The 24,345-nt window shown below is 59.1% G+C and overlaps 2 protein-coding genes across 4 annotated transcripts; both read left to right on the top strand.

Annotated features, from left to right (window-relative positions):
- The first annotated feature begins 496 nt into the window (after positions 1–496).
- Positions 497–12,817, top strand: DDR2 (discoidin domain receptor tyrosine kinase 2). 3 transcript variants are annotated; one of them, XM_075508114.1, is made up of 17 exons: positions 497–654; positions 4,358–4,452; positions 6,391–6,493; positions 6,641–6,872; positions 6,958–7,105; positions 7,244–7,349; positions 7,755–7,938; positions 8,015–8,258; positions 8,381–8,443; positions 8,607–8,737; positions 9,258–9,468; positions 9,971–10,194; positions 10,312–10,448; positions 10,864–11,055; positions 11,203–11,437; positions 11,970–12,119; positions 12,593–12,817. In XM_075508114.1, exons 2-17 carry the CDS (start codon positions 4,368–4,370, stop codon positions 12,728–12,730), a joined length of 2,583 nt encoding a protein of 860 aa, XP_075364229.1. In that variant the 5' UTR covers positions 497–654; positions 4,358–4,367; the 3' UTR covers positions 12,731–12,817. The 3 variants fall into 3 exon arrangements, with proteins under 3 accessions (XP_075364229.1, XP_075364230.1, XP_075364228.1); XM_075508113.1 differs by having other exon boundaries at positions 569–654; positions 12,689–12,817; XM_075508115.1 differs by lacking the exon at positions 4,358–4,452 and having other exon boundaries at positions 558–654.
- A 4,553-nt stretch (positions 12,818–17,370) lies between these two features.
- HSD17B7 (hydroxysteroid 17-beta dehydrogenase 7) lies at positions 17,371–24,067 on the top strand. Its single transcript, XM_075508126.1, has 9 exons — positions 17,371–17,560; positions 17,687–17,890; positions 17,971–18,063; positions 19,004–19,118; positions 19,643–19,837; positions 20,782–20,886; positions 21,944–22,000; positions 22,609–22,707; positions 23,096–24,067. Exons 1-9 carry the CDS (start codon positions 17,526–17,528, stop codon positions 23,189–23,191), a joined length of 999 nt encoding a protein of 332 aa, XP_075364241.1. The 5' UTR covers positions 17,371–17,525; the 3' UTR covers positions 23,192–24,067.
- Positions 24,068–24,345: the final 278 nt, after the last annotated feature.

Genomic DNA, 24,345 nt, shown 5'->3' on the forward strand with positions numbered 1-24,345 from the left:
TTGGCTCTCCGGCCGGTGTCCTGGCGGTGCGTGCCTGCACAGGAGCCCACCGCCCTTCCCACCAAGGGCCTGCAGTGGGGCAGCCTGCAGTGGGGCAGCCTGCAGTGGGGCAGCCTGCAGTGGGGCAGCCTGTGCGGGACCCTCCAGGCCAGCGATGGGGCCTTGTGGAGCGCCTCCATCACCTGCATTTTGGGGGGGGTCCTGCCTGGCCCCTGCACCCCACAGCGCAGGAGGAGGGTCCTGGGCACGCATGCCATCCCGCAGCTGCGGGGGCGAGCGCCGGAAAGCAAAAGGCTGCCTGTTGCTTTAAGTTCCCTTGCCAGCCACAGGGTTTTTTTTTTTAAATTTTTTTTCTCTCGCGCTATGAATGGGTTTTGCTGTAAATTATAGCTTTGCACACATTCCCTCGGGCCGAGGAAAATAACCTCTGCCGAAAAGCCAGCCTGGATTGGTGACTGGCTCCCCCTCTCCGCTCCCTAATTGAAACCAAATGTGCAAGATGTAGGATTGTGGGATTTCTGGCCAGCTCCCAGGAATCCGCAGAATGTGAACGCGCTCCCAGAGGCATCTTGCATCAGCCCGGGGAAGTTCGCTCCTCGCCTGGCTCCCCGGGCGAGGGGCGAGGAGCCCGCCTGCCACTGCCTCCCTGGTCCGGTGAGTCGCTCTCAGGCGCGTGGGGAGGCATTCACCCCCCAGCTTTGGGATTTTGGGGGGCTGTGGGGTCACCTGTGCTCTGCGGCAGAGCCCGGGCAGAGGGGCTGGGGTGCGGGTCTGGGGGCAGCCCCCGGCAGTGCCCGGGGCTGGGGCAGCAGCAGAGCAGTGTCCCCACTGGGGAGGTGACATTCGGACCCTTCTCTCCATTTTTTTTTTTTCCCCCTACTGCCAGTGTTCTCCCCTGTGCCAGGCCAGCGCTTCCTGCTCTCCCCCCTCTGCTCCTGCCTGTGTGTCTGTTGGCAGAGCTGGTGGCGGTGCTGGCTAGCCAGAGAGACCCTGCTGTCCCCAGGGTCCTCCAGCCAGGCACCAGGTCACACTGGGGAAGGAACACAGGGCCACCAGTCTGGTGCCCCTGAGCATTCTGCTTCCCATCCTGGTGCTGGGGACCTGCTTGTGGCTTCTCAGCCCTGCACTGTGGCAGGGCAATGCTGTGCAACCCTGCACTGTGGCAGGGCAAGGCCGTGCACGGTGGCAATGTGTCGTGGAGGACGAGAACTGCAAGTTTTCGGCTGGTGGGAGTGCTTGCTGGGGACAGCACCCACAGGACCATGTCCCCAGGCTCCACGGCCATGGGCTGTACTGCTGGCAGGTCTCTCCGGGGCAGCTGGCAGCCACGGGGACGTGCCAGCCGCAACTCGCACCCTGCACGGCTGCGATGCATCTGGCTGAGCCGGCCAGCCTGTGGCTGGAGAGGTGCTTGCTGCTGCAGAAAATGGGGCTGCATCTAGCCCAGTGAAGGTCTAAAATGGCATTTTTGGAGGGGAGGGGGACTACGGGTCCCGGCATGCTGCACTGTGCTCCTGCCGAGGCTGCGCCGGCGGCACAGCATGCTGGGGGCTGTAGTGCCAGCTGGGGCAGGGGTCCCGAACCCCCTTACCAGAACACCGCGTGCCTTGGGCCATGGTGCAGCGTCACAGGGAGCCTCTCGCCGCTCGGGGACATTGCCTCCAGCGTGGCCTCGGCGTGTCCCACCCACCCGCCTTCCCAGCAGGAGGTGGGTGCGAGGATGTGGGCTCTGCCCGGGAGCCCTGGGGGACCCGTGTCCAGGACCTGGCGTGTGCAGGGGGTGCGGGCTGCTGCTGTCCAGTCCCCTCCCCGTGGACGTGCTCCTCCGGTGCCGGTGAGAGGACGGTGGTGCCCACCTGGAAGCGAGCTGGGGCCTTCACCAGCTGGTGCGGGCTGGGGGCGAGAGGGACTGGGGCTCGGGTGAGGTTTGTCTCTAAACAAGTGTGGATTTAATTTTTTTCCCCGCTAATTTTCCGTGGTGATTTCAGTAGAATAAGAAGGGGGAAAAATAAAAAAGCAGTGGCCGAGGGAAGCTCCCAAGCCCAGGCGATGCCAGGGAGGAGCTCCAAAAACTCTCTGCACTAAAAATTTCCAGTGATTGAAAGTTTTCGGCAAACATTTTCAGACAAGACGTTGCAAAGCCATCCCTTTTGCAGGGCTGGTGGATAAAAATGATTTCCAGCTGGGTTGCCAATACGGCTCGGCCGGTTTGACCACGCGTCCCTTAGCCCCCAGCCTTGGTGCCTGAGTCACCGTCTCCCTGCTGTCCCCCAGCCCTGCTCCCCTGAGGAGCGACGAGTGCTTCAGAACGGCTGCGCGAGGATAATTTCCCTATATTAGACTAAATGTAAATGCGTTCCTTGCGGGAGATTACGGCATCTGGTATCCTGATGCTTAAAGAGTTTACTCAGCCTGAAAGAATAGTAGGAAAAAAATACCCCTGGATGTTTTTTGGAATGCAGAAGGAAATTGAGATTTTAATGTTGGGGGAACTGGCCATCATCAAACACAGGAGCCTTGTGTGTGCCTCTCGGTGATGCGCTTGAAATTCCCAGTTGCAGCTGAGTTAGTTGCAACTAACTAAACTTTCCCAGCTGGCAATAGGAAAAAAAAAAAGCAACCACATATGTGCTTTTCCAAAAAAACATTAGAAAAAAAGGGCAAAAAAATCACCCTAAATCCAGGTGTTTATTTGTACCTCCTGCAGAGCTCGTGGTGTTTAGCAGAGATCCCCAGGGACTCCAGCAGCACGCTGCTGGGTGCAGAGGGCCTCTAGCAGGTTGTGGGTGGCAGCTCCCGGGGTTTGCACTCCCTTGGGTGCTGGCGTGGTCACAGCAAGCCTGCCTGCCTCCTGCCGTGCCAAGCCCCGGTTTTGCCAGTGAGCAGGGCCATATCCAGCACCGCCCAGCTGGGCTCCACAGGATGGGGGCATCCGCCGTGTGGCAGCTGGTTCAGGGTGGGTTTGGGCTTTCTCTTGGCTGTGGGGACAAGGCTGCAGGTCCCTGCGTGGGATGGGTGCAGGGACACAACCAGGCACTCACCTGCAGGGTCACTGGTGTTGGGCCAGCTCGGGGACCCGCCAGCCTAGCCCAGCCATCACTGGTATGGCAGGACTTGGCTGGGATTTACCCCAGCACTCGAGTGCAGCCAGGTCCCATTTGGCCAGGAGCTATGGTCCCTTTAACCCCCAGGTTAGTAACTCGTTCCTGCAAGGGTTAATGTGCATGTAAACTAGGTTAAAATAGCCTTTTTTTAATAAAAAGAGGACTAATCTGCATCCAGTGCTCGTGTGAAGGGCTGTCGCAGGAGGACAAATGTCCCCTAGGCGAATAAGGGGGGGGGAACCTGGGGTGGAGCTGGTGAGGTTTAGGGGACGCTGGATTTTGCCACCCAGCGCTGGTTACCCTGGTGCGTCCCCCGGCCTGGGGCCATGCCCCATGGCACTTCCCCAGAGATGCGCGGGTGCAGCAGGAGCTGCTGGGGCTCTGGGGGCTCCTGGCAGCCGAGGGGTAGCCAGGGCGGTGGCCGCTGCCCTGCGAAGCGGCTGCGGTGGCAGCGTTGACTCAGAGGGCGGGCATGTCCCGGGGCCGGGGCCGGGGGGGATCCCCTCTTGCCGCAGGCTGCACCCTGCTCCCAGGAGCGTTGCCAGCACCAGCCCTTTTGCTCCCCTTGCTGCAGCCCAGGCCCCGTTGCCAGGACCCCCCAGGTCCCCTCCAGCCCCATCCCATGCTCCCCAGGAGGCAGCAGGTGCAAGCTGGCTCCCATGCCCTCTGTCACACCTTCCTGTGTCACCCGCGTCCCCAAGATCCACTCCGCCATGGAGAACTGTCACAATAAATACGCCGTAAATCTCGAGCGACTATCTGCTATTACCTCTCCCGAGCCAGGAGGCAGGGAAACGTGCTATTATTTTGTTATATGACGGGGTTGTGCAATGTCTTGCTTTCAAAGCCATCCGAGGGCAGGCGGGGGGCCCAGCCCGAGCCCTTCTGCCCGTCGGTGGAGCCGGACGGCGCCAGGCCCAAGCAGAGCCCCGGGATGTTCGTGTGGGTCCCGTGGCCGGCTCCAGGGACGCAGCAGGGCCATATTACCTGCCTGTGCCCCAGCTGCGTCAGCACGGCACCGTGATGCTGTGGCTCCCGGGGGGTGGTGGCAGAGGGGATGGGACACTGGGTCCCCTTTGACCACCATCAGACATGAGGCCTGGGGCTCTGCTCCTCCTCCGAGGCTGAGGTGGGGACACAGGGTCTCGTGCACGGGAAGCCCTCCCGTCCTTGGCCGGCCGCCTCAAGCAGAACTGGCGTTCCCGCGCAGCTCGGCTGCCTCGGCGTGACAAGTCCCGGCTCTGTCTCCGCAGGACTGCCGACATGCCGGTCCCCCCCCGCCCAGCCCTGCTCCTGCTGCTGCTGCTGCTGCACATCCCGCAGGGTGCGAGAGCCCAGGTCAACCCGGGTAAGTGAGACGGGGAGCAGGCGGCTGCAAGAGCCGCAAGGTGCGTTTCCTCGGGCTGTGCTCCTGCCAGGGCGCCTGAGCTTGGGCTCACGTCATCTCCACTGTCTCCGGGACTTCCCTGGCTCTGGGACCAGTGTGTGTGATGGCCCCACAACCCCTGCCTGCCTGGGACACTCTGCTGTCCTGCACAAAGCTCAGCCGCTGCCGGTGACCCAGAAAACATCCTCCACGTGCCATGGGCACCTGTCCTGTCACCAGCGGGCTGGCAGGGCATTGGGGTACAGGCAAAGGGCTGCAGACAGAGCCCCGGGCTCTGAGTGGGGCCCTTCTCCGTCGGGGGGTCATTGAGCCCGTTCAGTTTTGAGGCTGCGGCGTGCAGAAGGCAAGGCGCCAGGGTATTGTTTGCTGCTGCTGGGACGTGCTTTCTTTGGCGGTTTTGCAGCAAACCAAGGTTGGCTTTAGTAAAGCGGCTTGACTAGGTGCCTGGCTTCTGCTCAGAAACCACAACACTGCACCGGACATCAGCAAGGGAAGTGTGTTTAAATGGTTGTTTCTACAGAGCGCAGCCCCCTTCCTGCGCTGCACGGATGGACACAGAGCCCAGGCCCCTTCAGTGCATCAGGATTTCCCTGGGGCATTCCTGTAATAAGTCCCTTCAAAGGTTTCTTCCATCCATGGGAAGAGTTTGCTGGGTCTCAGGGAAGTAAACCTGTTTCTTCTGCAGCCATCCAGAGTGGGCAGCTTCGGCTTTGCCTGGCCAGGATGGTTATTAGCTAGGGCAAAGGAGCTGGGCTGGCTCCACATTCAGCGAGAATTCCATGGGAATTCAGTGGGAGCTGCACTCTGCAGAGCATCACAAGTGGGAGAGCTGGAGACAAGAAGAGATGCTCCCCACTGTGCCAATGCTCATGTTGAAAATGCGCCCATCCCGCTGCCAGATGCAGGAGATGGTCCCTGTGGTGCAGGGACCCAGGAACGGGAGCCAGCTGCCGGGCGGCACTGCACGCTGGGACGCGGGCTGCTTGCCGGCACGGCACCGGGCGAGCTGGAGGCCATGGGGGCAGAAGATGGCCCTGGCACCGCACCGTCGCCTGGGCCCTGCGGCCCCGGTGCGGGTGTTTGCTTGGGGCGGCGTGCGGAGGGAGTGCTGTGGGCTGGAGCCGGCGGCCAGACGGTAAACATGGCCAAACAAGCCAGCCTTTCAGCAGCTGTCTTGGCAGCCAGGCGTGAAAAAATAACTCCTGGGAAGCGGCGTGGATGCGGTGCCGGGGGAGCCGGCTGCCGCTCCGGGATGCAGCCCGCCTGCCGCCCCCGGTACTTTTCCACTCGCAGCCGGGGCAGGAGCAGGGCTGGCGATGGGAGCGGCGGGACCAGTGGGGAGGGCGAGCGCCCGCCTTTGTCACTTGTTCGCCCAGGCAGGTGGGGGGAGCAGCGGGGCGGCACGGACGAGAACAGGTTGCTGCGGGTGGGTTTTTTGGGCAAATGGCCTCTGGAGCGAGCCCTCTGGGTGCCCCCAGAAGGAGGAGCGTGGGGACAGCAGTGCCAGCCCGCGGGCTCTCCCTCCACCGCAGCTGAAATGCTTGCCAGCAAGGCTGACAGGATCTCCAGGGACAGGGACTGGGTGCATCCAGCAGCTCTTGGAGCACTGGCTCTCCTTGCGCTCAGCTTCACTTCGAGCTGGACTGGCATCCATCTCTGGCCGGTGGCTCCCTTTGCCCGGGAAGGTGTCTGCCTGTGCAGGACCATCCCGTCGTGCTTCATCCCCCCTCCCTAAGCCAGAGGCAGGGAGACTGCTGCACCTGAGCTGCCCAGGCTGCAGCACCCACGGCACTGTGGATGAGCCCCAGCCCCAGCAGTGCCATGCTGTGTTTTGGCATGTATCTCAGCCGGGGAGGCGAGGAGGGGTGCCTGCTCAGCACCCCACTGGTCTCGTTGCAGCGGTGTGCCGGTACCCCTTGGGAATGTCGGGCGGGCACATCCCTGACGAGGACATCTCGGCCTCCAGCCAGTGGTCCGAGTCCACAGCCGCCAAGTACGGACGGTGAGTGCAGGGACAGCTGGGAGAGTGGGTGCGGGGACCCTCCTGTGACAGCTGTGGCAGGGTCTGGAGCTGCCACGGAGGGGCAGAAGAGGGGCACGGGGCTGGCTTCTTCCTCCTGCAAACGGCTCCTCCGCTCTGGGTTCGCAGGCTGGACTCGGAGGACGGCGATGGTGCCTGGTGTCCCGAGATCCCGGTGGAGCCCGACGACCTGAAGGAGTTCCTGCAGATCGACCTGCGCGCCCTGCACTTCATCACGCTGGTGGGCACCCAGGGACGCCACGCCGGGGGCCACGGCAACGAGTTTGCCCCCATGTATAAGATCAACTACAGCCGGGACGGCACCCGCTGGATCTCCTGGAGGAACCGGCACAGGAAGCAGGTGAGGAGGCGGGTGGGGGCTGCGCTGGGAGGCGGGTGGGGGGCTGCGCCTGCCCGTCCCCACCACGCTTCTCTCTTCTCCCCAGGTGCTGGATGGAAACACCAACCCCTACGACATCGTCCTCAAGGACCTGGAGCCGCCGCTCATCGCCCGCTTCATCCGCTTCATCCCCGTCACCGACCACTCCATGAACGTCTGCCTGCGTGTGGAGCTGTATGGCTGTGCCTGGCTGGGTGGGTGGCATGGTCCTGCGCCCTTCCCCGTGTCCCCAGAGCCCGGCTGTGGGGCTGTCTGTCCCATGGGGGGCTGGCAGGGCTCACTGGCAGCGGGGTGTCGAGCGCGGGCGGCTGCTCACCCTCCGCTCCCTGCAGACGGGCTGGTGTCCTATAACGCGCCGGCCGGGCAGCAGCTCACCCTTCCTGGGGGCACTGTCATCTACCTGAATGACTCGGTGTACGACGGGGCGTTCGGGTACAGGTGAGGACTGGGGGGGCTTCCGCATGTGGTGGGCTCCATGCTGGGCGGGAGGGGATGGGGGGGTTTCTTCCCGGTATTTGCAGGCTGGCATGCTGATCCTCAGCAGAGCAAATACTTGGGGTCTCCCTGAAGCGGGGGACATGGCTGGCTCTGGGAGGCTGCACATGGTGACAGGGACAGTGTGATGGGGGCACCACCCCCAGCCCTTCTTTCTGATTTACCCTAACTGCACCACACGGTCAGCATCCCACAGCCTTTTCCAGAGAGAACCTCAAGAAGCACAAAAAAACCCCTCTCCCTAATTTCCCAGGGGCTTCAAGAAGCTGCTGGGGGGGGGTGCCGGGTGCTGGCAGGTTCGTGTGGTTGGCTAGAGTCACGCTTCCTTTCCCTCCTCACACACACCAGCATGACGGAGGGCCTGGGCCAGCTGACAGACGGTGTGTCGGGGCTGGACGACTTCACGCAGACCCACGAGTACCACGTCTGGCCGGGCTACGACTACGTGGGCTGGCGCAACGAGAGCACTACCGGCGGCTACGTGGAGATCACCTTCGAGTTTGACCGCATCAGGAACTTCACCGCCATGAAGGTCCGTGCAACCCCTGCCCCATCCCGTCCCCCGTCCCTGTCCCCCACCATGGCCGCGCTGACGGGCTGCCCCACAGGTCCACTGCAACAACATGTTCTCCAAAGGGGTGAAGATCTTCAAGGAGGTGCAGTGCTACTTCCGTGCCGACACCAGCGAGTGGGAGCCCAGCGCTGTCTCCTCGGTGCTGGTGCTGGACGATGTGAACCCCAGCGCCCGCTTCGTCACCGTGCCCCTGCTCCACCGCATGGCCAGCGCCATCAAGTGCCAGTACTACTTTGCCGATGCCTGGATGATGTTCAGCGAGATCACCTTCCAGTCGGGTACCTGCCACCATGAGCCCTGCGGGGACCAGACCCTCCTGGGGAGGAGGCAGTGAGGAGAGAGTGGGGCTGTGGGGCACCCATGCCCCACACCCTGATGCTCTCCTCTTCTCCTTTGCCAGATGCAGCCATGTACAACAACTCGGTGGCCCCCCCGGAGGTGCCCGTGGTCCCCACCACTTATGGTAAGGCATTGAAAAGCATATTGTCCTGAGCGGGGCGGGGGTGGTGTCACCTCCCCGTGGGGTGATGCTCTTCGGGGCTCTGCCCCATCCAGTGGAGGAAAGGGGCATGGGCTCTCCCTTTGCCCTGGCATGACTGGTTCTTGGTGTCCCCTCCTCCTGCCAGACCCCACGCTCAAGGTAGACGACAGCAACACGCGCATCCTGATCGGGTGCTTGGTGGCAATCATCTTCATCCTGGTGGCCATCATCGTCATCATACTGTGGCGGCAGTTCTGGCAGAAGATGCTGGAGAAGGTGGGCAAGGACAGGGTGGCTGGCGAGGTGCCCCAGGGTGGTGGGCTTGGCCCAGGCAGGTTCTCCTGGGAGCTTAGCACAAGGAAAGCAGAGTCTGTGCGGGGGCTGATGCTCCCTTCTCCTCCTCGGGAAGGTTGTGATTTGCACCCATCTCCCAAGCAAGGGGGTTTAGCTGAGCAGGGTGGTGACTTTGGGACCTGCCTGCTTGTCCATCCACTGTCCTGAAGCTGGGCTGGGGAAGAGGAGCCCAAGGGCGTCTCACTGCAGCCCCCGGCTAACCGAGGGCAGTCGCAGAGGTGATGGAGCCAAACTCTTCTCCACAGAGGCAGACAATGGAATGGGGGAACTCGAGGACAAACGTCTTCCCCAGGAGGGTGCTGCAGCCCTGGGACAGGGCACCAGAGAGGGGGGCTCGGGGCTGGGCATGGCCACAGTGCCATGGAGCACAGGAGAACCCATCCCACCAGTGCTGTGGAGACCCCCTGTCCCAGCTCTCCCCTCCCTTGCTCCCGTCTCACAGGCATCGCGGAGGATGCTGGATGATGAAATGACCGTCAGCCTCTCCCTGCCCAGCGAATCCAGCATGTTCAACCACAACCGCTCCTCCTCCTCCAGCGAGCAGGAGTCCAGCTCCACCTACGACCGCATATTTCCCCTGGGACCTGACTACCAGGAGCCCTCCCGCCTGATCCGCAAGCTGCCTGAGTTCACCCCGGGGGAGGAGGACACGGGTGAGAGCCGGGACACCCTGTGTGCTGAGAGCCAGCCACCACGCACCGAGCCCACTGCAACCCCAGCCCCAGCTTTTGGCCAAGTCCCAAACATTTTGGCACAGAGGGGTGGGGAGGATGTCGCGCGAGCTCCTGCGCATCCCGCTCAAAGGTTACACAAAGCCTGTGACTGAGAGCAGTCACCGGTGTCCACGCCGGGCTGAGCTGTTCCCCCCGCCGTCGTCCTTGGGATGCTCCAGCGTTTCTTCCTCGGTGATCTGGAGGATGGGCACGATCCCTGCTCATCTGGCGCTTGGGGCTGGGTCGGTGCATTTGTCAGTGGTGGGGAAGGAGCGCAGCAGCCCGCGGTGTCTGCAGGAGCCCAGCCGTGCCGGGGCAGCACGGGGCTCTGGGGGGGACGGGGACAGAGAAGCCAGTGACTGGAGCGCGAGCGGGCGCCGGGGAGCGGAGGGCGCAGGGCAGGACACCCACAGCAGGGCTGGCCCCGCTGTCTCCCCCGCAGGCTGCAGCGGCCCCGTGAAGCCGTCCCAGGCCAGTGTCCCTGAGGGCGTCCCCCACTACGCCGAGGCCGACATCGTGAACCTGCAGGGCGTGACGGGCGGCAACACCTACTCGGTGCCGGCCCTCACCATGGACCTGCTCTCAGGCAAGGACGTGGCGGTTGAGGAGTTCCCCAGGAAGCTGCTGACCTTCAAGGAGAAGCTGGGGGAAGGCCAGTTTGGGGAGGTGAGAGGGAGCTGGACCTGCTCCGAGCAGGGCTCATGCAAGGCTCTTCCCGGTTCGTGGGGGCCAGGGGAGGCCGTTGGTCGGCAGAGGTAAGGGCTGCCCGTTGCTCCCCTCCAGGTTCACCTCTGCGAAGTGGAGGGGATGGAGAAGTTCACGGGCAAGGACTTTGCCCTGGAGGGCTTGGACACCAGCTCCAACCACCCCGTGCTGGTGGCTGTGAAGATGCTGCGAGCGGATGCCAACAAGAATGCCAGGTACGGGGCCGGGGGGTGCACGTGCCCTGGCCTCGCTCCCCCCCGCACAGAGTCCCCCCGGGAGAGCCGGGACGCTTGGAAAGCATCCCCTGCCTCTGGCAGCCAGGCGCTCGGTGCAGCCGCGAGGACCACACGTGTCCGTGCCGTCTGGAGATGCTGGGCTGCTGCGATTCAGGACTCTTGGTTCTTGCTGGTCCTAACCAGCTCCCCAGCACCCCATCTACCAGCCGAGTCCACCCCACAGCCGTGCGCAGATCAGCCCCGAGCTTGCCCTCGTGGTCCCCAGTCCCAGGGGAGGGGCCCACGGGTCCCTGTGAGGCTCAGGCGGGCGGGTGGCACGCTCAGCCGGTCTGTGCACACCTCCGTGCCCCTCTGGGTCTGTCTATCCGATCCGTGTGGTTTCTGTTCCGGAAAGGAATGATTTTCTGAAGGAAATCAAGATCATGTCGCGGCTGAAGGACCCCAACATCATCCGGCTGCTGGCAGTGTGCATCGCGGATGACCCACTGTGCATGATCACCGAGTACATGGAGAATGGAGACCTCAACCAGTTCCTGTCCCGCCAGCAGGCAGGCAGCTCCCCCACCGGCCACGCGCCCACCGTCAGGTAGTGCTGCCTGGCACGGGCAGGGGCGGGCAGGGCTGCCTGCTCTAGGCACCCTACCCGCCTGTGGGGTGCCCCACTCGGGGCCATGTACCCCCCGGCTGCCGTCCTGCCCGGCGCCTCAGTCCTCCCTTGTCCCCCCCCCGGCAGCTACAGCGACCTGCGGTTCATGGCCACCCAGATCGCCTCTGGCATGAAGTACCTCTCCTCCCTCAACTTCGTGCACCGAGACCTGGCCACGCGCAACTGCCTGGTGGGAAAGCAGTACACCATCAAGATAGCTGACTTCGGCATGAGCAGGAATCTCTACAGCGGGGACTACTACCGCATCCAGGGGCGGGCGGTGCTCCCCATCCGCTGGATGTCCTGGGAGAGCATCCTGCTGGTACGTGGGGGCTGGGGTCCTCTAACAGACGCTGACATGGCCCTGGGGCTGCTCACAGCCTCTTGTCCTTGGGCTGGGGGGTGCAGAAGGGACGGGGAAGTCTCTTCTCCCTAGAGCTCAGCTTTGGGGTGAAGCATGCAGAAAGCGGCAGTGGTAGCAGCTTTTTGAGGCGGGATGGGGGGACCGTGGTGATCTTTGGTGTCCTAGCGCCCAGCCTTTGAGCAGAATGCTTGACGTTTTCTCCTGGCCATGGTCAGACCTGGAAGAGGGAGCAGGGTTACTTTTTTATCTTTGCAGGGACTTGGGTCCTTACCAAGCCCCAGCTCTCACAGCAGTCGCTGCAAGCTGGACCTGGAGCTCGCCAGACTCTGGCCCCGGGCAGAGAGCAGGTCTGCGGGACCAAGCCCCTCACTGGGCCCAGATCTGGAAGCTGAAGCATCCAGAAAGAGGTTTTGAACCCTGGGCACATAGGGCTTATGGAGCAGGATAGGGTAACGCCCATGCCCAAGCCTGCTCTGCTCCCTCCGGCCAGGGCAAGTTCACGACGGCCAGTGATGTGTGGGCATTCGGCGTGACGCTGTGGGAGACCTTCATGCTCTGCCGGGAGCAGCCCTACTCCCAGCTGTCCGATGAGCAGGTCATCGAAAACACCGGCGAGTTTTTCCGGGACCAGGGCCGGCAGGTAGGGATGGGATGGGGTGGGACAGGATGGGATGGGATGGGACGGGATGGGATGAGATGGGATGGGATGGGACGGGATGGGACGGGACGAGACAGGACAGGCAGCGGTATGCCTGGAACACCGGGGACCTGGGAAAAGGCTTTAAGGTGACCAGATAGGGAGCTTGGCTATGGGGGAGCTATGGGGCAAGGAGTCCTGGTGAAGGGCCCGGCATGGCAAACTCTGTACTTCACACGGCTGAAGGCACTGCTTGCCCACTGACCCCACTCCAGCATTTAGCCAGGCTGGGAGACATGAGTAGGTGTCCACAGCCCCCCACCGTGCCGTCTGGGGGTCCCCTTGCCCCTGGACACACAGCAGCACAGCCTCCCGCCCTGGTGCACGGAGAAATGGGGCTCCCCAGGAGCGGTTTGCTTTTTGGTTTCCATAGCAGTAACTCTCTCCCTTTGTCATCTTTGCCTTTTGTTTTGAAGACCTACCTTCCCCAGCCTGCACTTTGCCCTGACTCAGTCTATAAGCTAATGCTCAGCTGCTGGAGACGGGACACTAAAGATCGTCCCTCCTTCCAGGACATCCATCGCCTTCTCCAGGAGTCAGCCAGTGAAGAATGACCCTTTGCTCCCCCCCGGCCCGGTCCCCACCCTCCCCATCCCCAGAGGAGCCCCATACGCAAACCAAAGCCACTTCACTCAGACTTAGCAATAAAACCCGGGCAGCTGGTCTTGTTCTCATTGTACAGTGAAGCCTCAGAGGAAAACCCCAAGGGCAGCAAGGAAAGCCACGGCGTGGGACGACTCGGACCTCCCGCTCGCTTGCTGACCCGAGCCCGGGAGCGATGTCGGCTGAGACGAGAGTTATTTATTGACGCAGTGTGTTCTTGGTGACGATGACCAGGACAGAGCAGCTTCTCTCCCCCCGTTGGAGGGGAGGAACGTCAGCTGGACTCTCTCTGTGAGGAAGCTCCCGGCCCGTGCGTGGGGCAGGCACCTGGGGAAGGGATGCATGCGGGTACGTGCCTGCTGGAGCAGGGACCATCTGGCAGCCACTACCTGCTCAAGGAGGAGCCGGGAGTTGCCACTAGCTCACAGTGGGCTGTGCAATTACAGGGCGAAAACAAAAGCTCTCCAGACATTTTGGGCTTTGGACATGCCTCATGGAGGGGCGGGAAGCCCTGTCCCTGCCGGCCAGACCCCCGTTGCACAGGGAGAAACCTGACAGCACTCCTGGCCCCTCGCCTGGCTGCTGGAGCAGGCGGTGTGCTCAGCCGCAGCTCCGTGTCGGCCAGGGAGGAGCGGGCATGCCAGCCTTGGCGAGAGGCGCACCAAAAGGACTCCTCTCACCGACCACAGCCACTCCCGAGCTGCTCAACTGCCCACGAAATGCATTTTGGATGCCCCGTGGGTGCTGCACGGCAGCCAATGGTGGGATGTTAGCACCTTTCACCTCCAAGGGGAAATCTCCAGGTCCTCCTCTCCCAGGGTTAACCCGCATCTTCCCCTGCTATGAGAAGAAGGTACATAGCAGAGCTTTCGACGTCTGCTGCCCAGTGCCCAAGCCTGCAACAGCCCGTGGGCATGGAGCAGCGGGCACCCCAGCTCTCCCCAGCTCTCAGCCTGGGGATCACAGTTCGGCTGAAGTGTCTGGGCTGGAGTCTGCAACCCTGAGCATCCCACAGCAGTCTGGCACCGGTCCGTCCTCCCAGATCCGGCAGCTCCGTGAGCAAACTGGGCAGGTGCCAAAGCCACGTGCCCCCCAAGAGCCCTGGCAGGTTACCCGTCATGCCCCAAAATCGGATCTTCCTGCAGCTGGACAGGAGGAACTTTGTACTTAGAGGGTACATGGACCCCTCCATACTTTTGTACGCATTCGTTCAGCACCATCAAGTCACGCGTGGCACAGTTTCCAGTATACTATTGCTAAGGCATGTATATATTCAGTAGATGCACCTATATATAGGGGCAAACCCGCTGAAGAGACACTTGCTACGTGAATCTGGTTGCATGGTTTCCTTGCGGCAGTTCAGAAGGCAGCTCGCCTCCTCTGTGGGCACCCCCGGGAGCCTGGCTGGTACCCACTTGTGGGGGGCTCTGGGGCTGCGCTGTGTGCCCTGAGATGCTGTGTGGGGAGAGCTCGGGGAAGTGCACACAGGTAACGCTGTAAGAGATGGAGGAAGGGTGCTCAAGAGACCTGCTGGTTGACCCACACCAGTTGCCCATCTCCATGGGTGATAAGGGAGGGTGCTCTGAGGCTCAGCATCCACATCAGGAGATGCCCTCAGGCAGGGACCGAGGTGGAACAGCGGGCCTGGGAGAGGGGAGGGCAGGGATAGGGAGCGGTACTCTGCAGAGGGGCCGGCTGGTCTCCCCGCACGCGGTCCCGCTGGCCGCGGCAGGCGAGGTCTCGTCCCTGCAGCACGTGTAGCCTGCGGCAGCACGGCGCTGTGCAGCTGAACCAGGAGCGAGGACAGGCTTTGTTCATGCCGCGTAATTGGTACCCGTCTGCCTCTGCCCTTGGATCCCCTCTCCCTGCTCAGGGTGCGCCTCGGCCTCTCCCAGCCCTGCCTCAGCAAGCCGGGAGCTGGGAGCACCGGGCTGGGTAGGGGCAGGTCTGCCCCATGGGCACCGCAGCTCCCACCCACCCAAGCCCCGAGCTCTGTGCCGGGGTGCCCTGCACGGGGGGCTGCAGGGCCACAGGTTGGGTAGCCTGTTAGGGTGCCACGGGAGCAGCCGCGCTGCCCAGGGAGGTGCGGGCGGCTGGTCTGTCTGTCCCCTGCTCCAGCTGGGACGCCGGCCCCACCAGGAGCAGGGCTGCAGCGAGATTTCCTCGGGCCCTGCACACCCAGACCTCTCTGCCACAGCAGCACCGGGAAAACAGCCGCCTGCGGCAGCTGTGTCACCTGCGTTTGGCTGCAGAACGTCTCTCTGTGGCAAAGGGTGTGAGGGCAGAGCGTGCCACGGCTGCCTGCAGAGAGCGGGCCTGCTGCCGCTGCGGGGCACAAGGGGCTTGCCTTCCTGGGCTGGCAGGGCAGGGAGAAGCAAGGCAAGGCAAGGCAAGGGAAAGCAAGACAAGGGAAGGCAAGGCAAGGCAAGGCAAGGCAAGGGAAGGGAAGGCAAGGCAAGGCAAGGGAAAGCAAGGCAAGGGAAAGCAAGGCAAGGCAAGGGAAAGCAAGGCAAGGCAAGGCAAGGCAAGGCAAGGCAAGGCAAGGGAAGGCAAGGCAAGGGAAAGCAAGGCAAGGCAAGGCAAGGGAAGGGAAGGGAAGGCAAAGCAAGGCAAGGCAAGGCAAGGGAAAGCAAGGCAAAGCAAGGTAAGCAGGGCAAGGCAAGGCAAGGGAAGGCAAGGCAAAGCAAGGCAAGGGAAAGCAAGGCAAGGGAAAGCAAGGCAAGGCAAGGCAAGGGAAAGCAAGGCAAAGCAAGGTAAGCAGGGCAAGGCAAGGCAAGGCAAGGCAAGGCAAGAGAAGGAAGGGAAGGCAAGGCAAGGGAAAGCAAGGCAAGGGAAAGCAAGGCAAGGGAAAGCAAGGCAAGGCAAGGCAAGAGAAGGGAAGGCAAGGCAAGGGAAGGCAAGGCAAGGCAAGGGAAGGCAAGGCAAGGCAAGGGAAAGCAAGGCAAAGCAAGGTAAGCAGGGCAAGGCAAGGCAAGGGAAGGCAAGGCAAAGCAAGGCAAGGGAAGGCAAGGCAAGGCAAAGCAAGGCAAGGGAAGGCAAGGCAAAGCAAGGTAAGCAGGGCAAGGCAAGGCAAGGGAAGGCAAGGCAAGGCAAAGCAAGGCAAGGGAAGGCAAGGCAAGGCAAGGCAAGGGAAGGGAAGGGAAGGCAAAGCAAGGCAAGGCAAGGGAAAGCAAGGCAAGGGAAGGCAAAGCAAGGCAAGGGAAGGCAAAGCAAGGCAAGGGAAGGGAAGGGAAGGGAAGGCAAGGCAAGGGAAGGGAAGGCAAGGCAAGGCAAGGCAAGGCGAGGCAAGACAAGGGAAGGGAAGGCAAGGCAAGGCGAGGCAAGGCAAGGCAAGGCAAGGCGAGGCAAGACAAGGCAAGGGAAAGCAACGCAAGGCAAAGCAGGGCAAGGCAAGGCAAGGCAAGGCAAGGGAAGGGAAAGCAAGGCAAGGCAAAGCAGGGCAAGGCAAGGCAAGGCAAGGGAAAGCAAGGTAAGAAGGGCAAGGCAAGGCAAAGCAAGGCAAGGCAAAGCAAGGTAAGGAGGGGAAGGGAAGGGAAGGGAAGGGAAGGGAAGGGAAGGGAAGGGAAGGGAAGGGAAGGGAAGGGAAGGGAAGGGAAGGGAAGGGAAGGGAAGGGAAGGGAAGGGAAGGGAAGGGAAGGGAAGGGAAGGGAAGGGAAGGGAAGGGAAGGCAAAGGAAGGCAAGGCAAGGCAAAGGAAGGCAAGGTAAGCAGGACAAGGCAAGGCAAGGCAAGACAAGGCAAGGCAAGGGAAAGCAAGGCAAGGGAAAGCAAGGCAAGGGAAAGCAAGGCAAGGCAAGGCAAGGGAAGGGAAGGCAAGGCAAGGCAAGGCAAAGCAAGGCAAGGCAAGGCAAGGCAAAGGAAGGCAAGGTAAGCAGGACAAGGCAAGGCAAGGCAAGACAAGGCAAGGCAAGGGAAAGCAAGGCAAGGGAAAGCAAGGCAAGGCAAGGCAAGGCAAGGGAAGGCAAGGCAAGGGAAAGCAAGGCAAGGCAAGGCAAGGGAAAGCAAGGCAAGGCAAGGCAAGGGAAAGCAAGGCAAAGCAAGGCAAGGGAAAGCAAGGCAAGGCAAGGCAAGGCAAAGCAAGGCAAGGCAAAGCAAGGCAAAGCAAGGCAAGGGAAGGCAAGGCAAGGCAAGGCAAGGCAAAGCAAGGCAAGGCAAGGGAAGGGAAGGGAAGGGAAGGGAAGGGAAGGCAAAGCAAGGCAAGGCAAAGCAAGGCAAGGGAAGGCAAGGCAAGGCAAGGCAAGGCAAAGCAAGGCAAGGCAAAGCAAGGCAAGGGAAGGGAAGGGAAGGCAAGGCAAGGCAAGGGAAGGGAAGGCAAGGCAAGGCAAGGCAAGGGAAGGGAAGGCAAAGCAAGGCAAGGCAAGGGAAAGCAAGGCAAGGGAAGGCAAAGCAAGGCAAGGGAAGGGAAGGCAAGGCAAGGCAAGGCAAGGGAAGGGAAGGCAAGGCAAGGCGAGGCAAGGCGAGGCGAGGACAGCAGGGGGGACCCGAGCAGCTCGGCACAGTAGGCGGGACCTGCACAGCGTGGGCGTGGCCCGCACAGCGTGGGCGTGGCCTGCACGCGGGCGCGGGTCGCAGGGGGGCGTGTCCCTCCGCGCTCCGCCCCCTCCGCTCGGCCCACCATCACGCCACCGGCGGCGCGGTCCCCGCCCCCTTCGCGTGTACCGATTGGCGGGGGCGGCGGAGCTGGGCGGGGCGTCACGTGCGGGCAGCGCTTATAGCGGGGGGGCGGGGGCGCCCCCGGGAGTGCGCGATGGAGCGAGTGGTGCTGGTGACCGGTGCTAGCGGGTGAGCGGCGGGGACCGGGCGGCGGGGAACTGTAACGGAGCGGGCTGGGGCCGGCCGGGTCGGGGCAATCCCGGCCCGGCCGGCCCCAGCCCGCTCAGCGCTGTATCTGACGCCGTACCGTTGCAGCGGCGTGGGGCTGGCGCTGTGCCAGCGGCTGCTGGCGGAGGATGGCCGCATCCATCTCTGTATCGCCTGCCGCAACGCCCAGAAGAGCGAAGCTACGCGAGACCTCATCCTGGCCGCCCACCCCGCCGCCCAGGTCTCTACCGTGGAAGTGGACCTGGGTAACCTGGCTTCCGTCCTGCGTGTTGCCCGTGAGCTCCGCTGCAGGTATCGCATCTCCGTCCTCCGCCCCACCAGACCCCCCTGTCCGCTCTCCGCCCCTCATCCCTGTGCTCTTCCCCACACAGGTTTCAGCGCCTGGACTTTGTCTACCTCAACGCTGGGATCATGCCCAACCCACACGTGAACTTCAAGGCACTCTGGCATGGTCTTCTCACTGGGTAGGAGATGTTGCGGGGGTCTGGTCCCGGCTTGTGGGCAGTGTGAGGTGCTGGCGGCATCATCGTGGCCAAGGCATGCCCTTGGGTCCAGGGCTGAACACCCTACCTCCCTTCCCCAGCGTGACACAGAGCACAGCCCAGTGGGACGCGTGGCCTTGTGCGGGGTGGGCTTGGCAGCTGGGTGAAGCGCTGGGGTGCTCCAGGGCACCCAGAGCTGTTTCTGATCCCTGGTGTGAGGCCTGCTGCGTGCAGGGGGAGGGCAAGAGTTCACCCAAAGCCTGCAGCTCCTGGCACTAGGCATTGAGTGAAAAACGCTGGTGTGTTGCTGGGAAGGTGACGTTTGCTCTTACTGGGCCTCCTTACTCTTGTTTTGCTTCCACTGTAGGTTTTTGTAGTTGTTCTCAGCTGTGGATCACAGTATTTTGTGAAGCTGATAGTTGACACTTATTCTATAAGCGCCATGGGGATAAGCATCATTATTCTATAAGCGACATGGGGAAGCTGAGCTGGGGAGCAAAGTGACTTGCATTGAGTCTAATGCAGTTGTTGGGGTCTCGAACATAGATGCTAGACTGCTTTCCTTACCTGAATTAGGCATGGCCCTAGGGCTTAGTTCCATGCTGGAGCTTGATTTTTGTTATCTGAATGTGAAATGGAAGAGCAAGACTATTTTTTAATGGTACTTTCTTGTGGTGAAGTGAAGGAAGGGACGAGTCTTCTCTGGTCTAGTCATTATTGAGACACTTGCAAATAAAGGGGCTGGGATACTCTGTAAACTTTTCCTAGCCATTTTTTCATGTATTAGTAGAGCCTTTGAAGGTGAAACTAGAGAGTCTGTGTGGAGCCTGTGAGGTGGGGGATACTTCTGAAGGACTGAAGTGGGGAAGCAGTAGATGCTTCCTGGCAGTGTTCCTCTCTAACTCCTGTCCTTGGCTTCCAGGAGGGTGCTTCACATGCTGACCACTGCGGAAGGCATAATGACCCAGACGGACAGGCTTAATGGAGATGGGCTGCAGGAGGTGTTTGCTACCAACCTCTTTGGACACTTTATCCTGGTGAGGCTGCGTATGAAGATCAAGCCCTCGGTCTGGTGGTTGATGTGGGTAGGGATGGGTACAGGTGGTACTGATGAATCGGTCTGTCTTACAGGTTCGGATGCTGATGCAGGCTGCAGCCTGACAGATAAGGAATGATAGGGCAAAGGTCTCGGGCTTTGTTAAAATACCAATAAATGGTGATTGTCATTGTTGCAAGGGTTAATATAATATTGAGGTTACTCTAGTCAGTGGACAGAGGTAAACCGTACGCAGTTCTCTCCATCCAAGGTGAATACCAAGACTTGGCTGTATTAAATTCTGAGGTACTGAACTGAGCTGTGTAAGAGAATGGTGGCTGCTTGTAAATGCTCCTGGTGGACCTTGGGCTCAAGTTATACCTGAGCAGCGGCTGCTTCTGGCTAGTCTAGTGAAGATCGGCCAAGACTAGGAAAGCTGAGAAGCTTGTGGCTTTCAAGAACTGCAAAGCTATACTGCAAGACTTTAAAATTACTGTGTTAAATAAGTTAACAATTCTTGTGCAGGTTCGTCAACTTGAGTCTCTACTCTGCGGTAACGAAAAGCCCTCGCGACTCATCTGGACCTCTTCCAGCAATGCCAGGGAGTCTGCCTTCAGCCTTTCTGACTATCAGCATGCCAAGGGGCAGGAATCATACAGTTCCTCCAAATATGCTACTGACCTGACAAGTGTGGTTCTGAACAGGAAATTTAATAAGCAGGTGATGATGGGGATTGCATGTCTGAAGAAACCTAACGAGCTCCTACTATTTATAATTATCATTACATTGTTGTTACCTAGTTGCATTCATTCATAGCAATCTGGTATGTTCCTTAACGCACATGTAAGAACTAAACACAGCCGAGGTTGAACCGGTGGTGTCGGTAGTGGAGAATCTGCCCGAGAGATTGCTTCTGGGGTTCTTGTCAGAAAAAATTCTGAAAGCAGAAGATTTTAGGAGTGGTCCCTACCTTGCAAGCTCTAGCTGTCTCTAGATCAAAGAATTGGTCTTAAAGAGCAAAGAGCTGCTGCTCTTTTCAGGCATACCCGCCTATCAGAACAGGACTGCTCAGGCAGCTTTGCCTGCAAGCACTTGAGGTGCAGGCTCTGCTGTCTCTCCTGACGGCTCTGTGCTGCTATTCAAGTTTGTCACACTAAGATGTATGAGCAACCTGCCTTCCCTGTCACAGGGGATGGCTGCATTTTGTTGGCAAGCTGCAGCCCTAGTCCAGTGATAGTGATTGCACTCTTAAAATGCTTCAGGAGAAAATGGATTAGTCCTAGAAGGCTCAAGTCTTATCTCTTAAAGGTAAACTAGCATTTGATCTGAGCAGGCTGTAATTTGTGGGATGACTGATGATGCTGCTGAGCTGCATGTAGACTGCAACATGAGGCTGTGATGTGTTGGGAGGCTGTGCCTTCTGTCTCATGGGCTTGCAATGGGCACAGATTTAACGTGAACATCTCCAGTTTGGACCTCTCAGAAATCACTACATCTAATCACTCTCTAGCTCTGGTAACTTTAGAGAGGAGAGCATCTACTATCAACTGGTCTCTATACTCACCTTTATTTTCTTCCTGAGAAGTACTAGGAGGGAAGGAGTATGATCCGTTCTTAAACTAACTGTTGTGTATTTGCATACTGACTCGGTTTCTTCTCTGCAGGGTCTGTATTCCAGTGTTGTTTGTCCTGGTCTCGTTATGTCTAACATGACCTACAGAATTTTGCCAGTTTTTCTGTGGAAGCTGCTAATGCCCATCATGTGGTTGGTAAGTGGATCTCCTGGCTGGCTTTGAGTTGAGGTGGCCCTACTGTGATACACTTCACTGCAAGCGATGTGCAGTGTGCTGCTGGCTCCTTGCTACCCATGCTGCTATACAGCTCTTCCTTCTATTGGACTGGGCAGGCTGGCCCCTCGGCAAACCTTCCCTTTGGCACCTTGGGGCCCTGATTTCCGAGCTGAGTTTGGAGGTTTGGTGCTGGACAGCACTGTACATAGAGCTGGGTTCAGCCCTTCAGCGTTTGTCAAGGCTCCGCTTGGAAGATTTGCCAGCCTGTTGTGGGCTTGCGAAGCCCTATCATTTTGGTGGCAGCAGAGCTCAGGACAAAACTTGGCCCCTGTGCTTTGAAATACTGTTTGTTTCTACAACAGGCTGTATTTTTCAGTGTTCTTCTTTCCATCCCTCTAGAAGGCAGTGTCTCCTGCTCTCTTCTTTCCATCGCTCTGGAAAGCAAAGCCTGCTGCTCTCTGTTGCCTCTTCCCCAAAACTTTCCTTGCCTTTCTTCCTCTGGGCTTCAGCTTTTCAGGTTCACTATAGTTCTGCCTCTGCATGCAGGCTGCCTGCTCTGAGCCTTGATGCTCTTGCTGCTAGGTTGGCCTTTCTGCTTAAGCTGCCCCAGCTGGCAGCAGCTGATCCTGACGGATCACATTTCTCCTGGCAGCGGAGAGGCAATGCCTTCTCGCTTGTCCTCACCGCTGGCAGTATCGCAGATCCTCTCTGCCTCCTGCCTGATGTGCTCCTGAGACCATTCAAGAAGAGGTGCCCGCAAGGCATGTGTGTGGCCCATTGCCTCTTGCTCTGGGGCTCAGCTCTGTGTGGGGGCACGGAGTGAGGCTTGCTGACCTGGTGGGTGGCTCCAGAGACCAGAGTTTGTGGTGATAAAGGGATGCTTTAGTCATAAGTGTGCAGTGTTACCTGTAGTCAACTTTGAGAAGCGTTTCTACCTCTGGTAGATGATGATCTGGTGTGGCTGGGCAGCAAAGGGCTTGCCAAAGAAACCTTGGGCCAAAATACAGATTCCGTCTTGTACTTCTTCTCCCCTCAGATCCGCTTTTTTGCCAAAACTTACACTCTGACACCGTATAATGGAGCAGAAGCTCATGTAAGTAGTTCACAACTTGGTTTTAATATTCCTCCCTTCTGGGTGGCTCTTGCAGTGTCTGCTGGCTTGAACAAAGAGCCTTTCTGCCAGGCTGGTGGGTGGGTGCTGTATTTCTCCCCCCGAACAGCTTACAGCAGTGAGTGCTGGGGGACTGGCTGTGACCAGGGGTGATCCAACAGGTGATGCTTTATGGCCTTCATCAAGTGCCCATAAAATAAATGATTTTGGAAAAACCCTATTCCTTCCCTCTTGGTCGGGGACAATGCTGCTCTGCCTGTTGGCAGTCAAGCAGCCACAGACATGGGGGCCCAGGGGACGGAGGTGGGTAATGCAAGGCACAGTGTGCATCAGGAACAGTAGTGAGCAAGTTTAGCCATGTGACCTGCTTTAGTGGTTTAGCACTGGGGCATGAACGTGGTTCACTGTTGGCTCAGGTAGGTCACAGCTGAGGGGAGCCAGCTCAGAACTACTTCTCTAGATAGAAAGTCTTCCCCTGCTTGGTAAAAGCATCTGTGGTGTGTTCTCCTGTGTCCACTGGCAGTCAGACTGCAGGCTTGGTTGGGACAGTGTATGCTAGACTTGGTACATGCTTGTGCTGTTCTTCCTAGGTGTGGCTGTTCAAACAGAAGCCCGAGTACCTGGATGCACTTGTCAAATACCACAGCTGTACTTCTGGACTGGGGAAGAGCTATGTGGAGCCCAGAAAGGTAAATGGAGCTGCAGGGGACTTGTTAGGGGTCTGCCATCTGCCTTGCATGGAAGGGTTGGTTCCAAGGATATCCTGTGGTTGGAGTGGAAACAAGATGCATGTTGACTGCTGACACGGGGTTATCTGTGAGGTTTCCTAGAGTAACTCCTGGCTTAGGCTGGAGTCTGGAAGACAGTGGAGACGATGGTTAGAACAGGAAGAGTGTGTAATGATGCTTCCCCAAAATATGTTCTGGCTTGTGCCCTGGTGATAGATGCCTTTAGTTGCCTCTCTGTGAATGTGGAAGCTCTGGAGATGCACCCTGCTATCCCCAGAGCTGCCCTCAGCATCTGTGGTGGCTGCCACTGAGGTGATGGTCTCACAGTGCTGTTCTTATTGTCTTCCAGATTAATGTGGATGAAGAAATTGCTGAGAAATTTTACCAAAAACTGTTGGAACTGGAGAAGGAGACTCTAGAGAGATACAGTGATCTCCTAGATTAAGTAAAGCCAGTCTCAGTGGGATAATAGTCTCATATTGGTAACATGGGCTTTCTTCATTCTGGTGCTACTTGTGTTGCCTGCTGTTCTGCAGGCACATGGCTTCAGACCCCATCTTCCTTCTCGAAAGAAGGTGAACAGTTCCTGAAAATGGAAATGTGAAAACTGAAGAGAAATACTTAGTCTTTCTGGTATGGGATTTTTTTCTGGCATAAAACTGGAGACCTAGAGTAGGTGGAGACTGTCTTAACACAGTTGCAAAGCAGTGTCTTGCAAAAGCATGACTGAACTGTGCACAGTTTGGGAACAGCTTCAAAACATGTGGTTTAAATCTGGCTTAGTGCAGGAAGGGCAACAGTCTGGGGTGCTGCCCTGCATCTTGGCTCTACCAGTCTTTCTAGATGGCTCGAACACATTACCTGTGGCTGATCCTGAAATACTTGAAGGCCCATCTTCAGAAGAGCTGCTCTTCATTTGCACACCAAAGCTGGGGCTGGCTTTCCAGAGGTGCCCAACAAGATTGAACCTTACTGGAAATCGGGCTCTGCACAGCATCTGGAGCCAAGCTCCTGAAGAGCTGGCCTGAGAAGCGCACCTTTGCTGCAACTGTGAGGACAGATGCCTTGCTGTCCCCTGGGTATGGGGCCGTACATGTGGTAATCGCAACTGGCTGGAAAGACTGAAGCCGATGTTAACCTGGGCTCAGGGCTAGTCTCTGTTTGTAGCAAGAGTGAGAGGTTACCATGTTATTTTATCTATTTAACTGTCTTTTTATATAAATTTACTGTACCAAGTATTCTTCCTGCTGTCTATCTGGGGAACTTCACCAAGTACCTGGTGTACTTCAAATGCTGCAATGAATAAATGACTGGAACTGACTTATCCTTGCTGCAGTGGTGTCTTTGCTCCAATAACTGGCTGCTTTTGACACGGAGGGCTGGAAGGGAGGTTGGTTTGTTGCCCTGCACAGTAAGCCTGTGCATACCTGGGGTGGGATCTGTTCTCTCCTGCCATAGGAGAGCTGTTAACCACCTCTTTGGGTTCACTTCTCTTGTGTCTTCTACTTAATGAAAGACATGAGTGACTTCTGAAGACTTCGGTGTGGTTTTGTGTGTTGAGCACCTGTGGGGTGTCTGGGACTATTTCCCAGCCTTAGG

This window comes from Mycteria americana, chromosome 7, assembly GCF_035582795.1.
Source record: "Mycteria americana isolate JAX WOST 10 ecotype Jacksonville Zoo and Gardens chromosome 7, USCA_MyAme_1.0, whole genome shotgun sequence".
Taxonomy (NCBI): Eukaryota; Metazoa; Chordata; class Aves; order Ciconiiformes; family Ciconiidae; genus Mycteria; species Mycteria americana.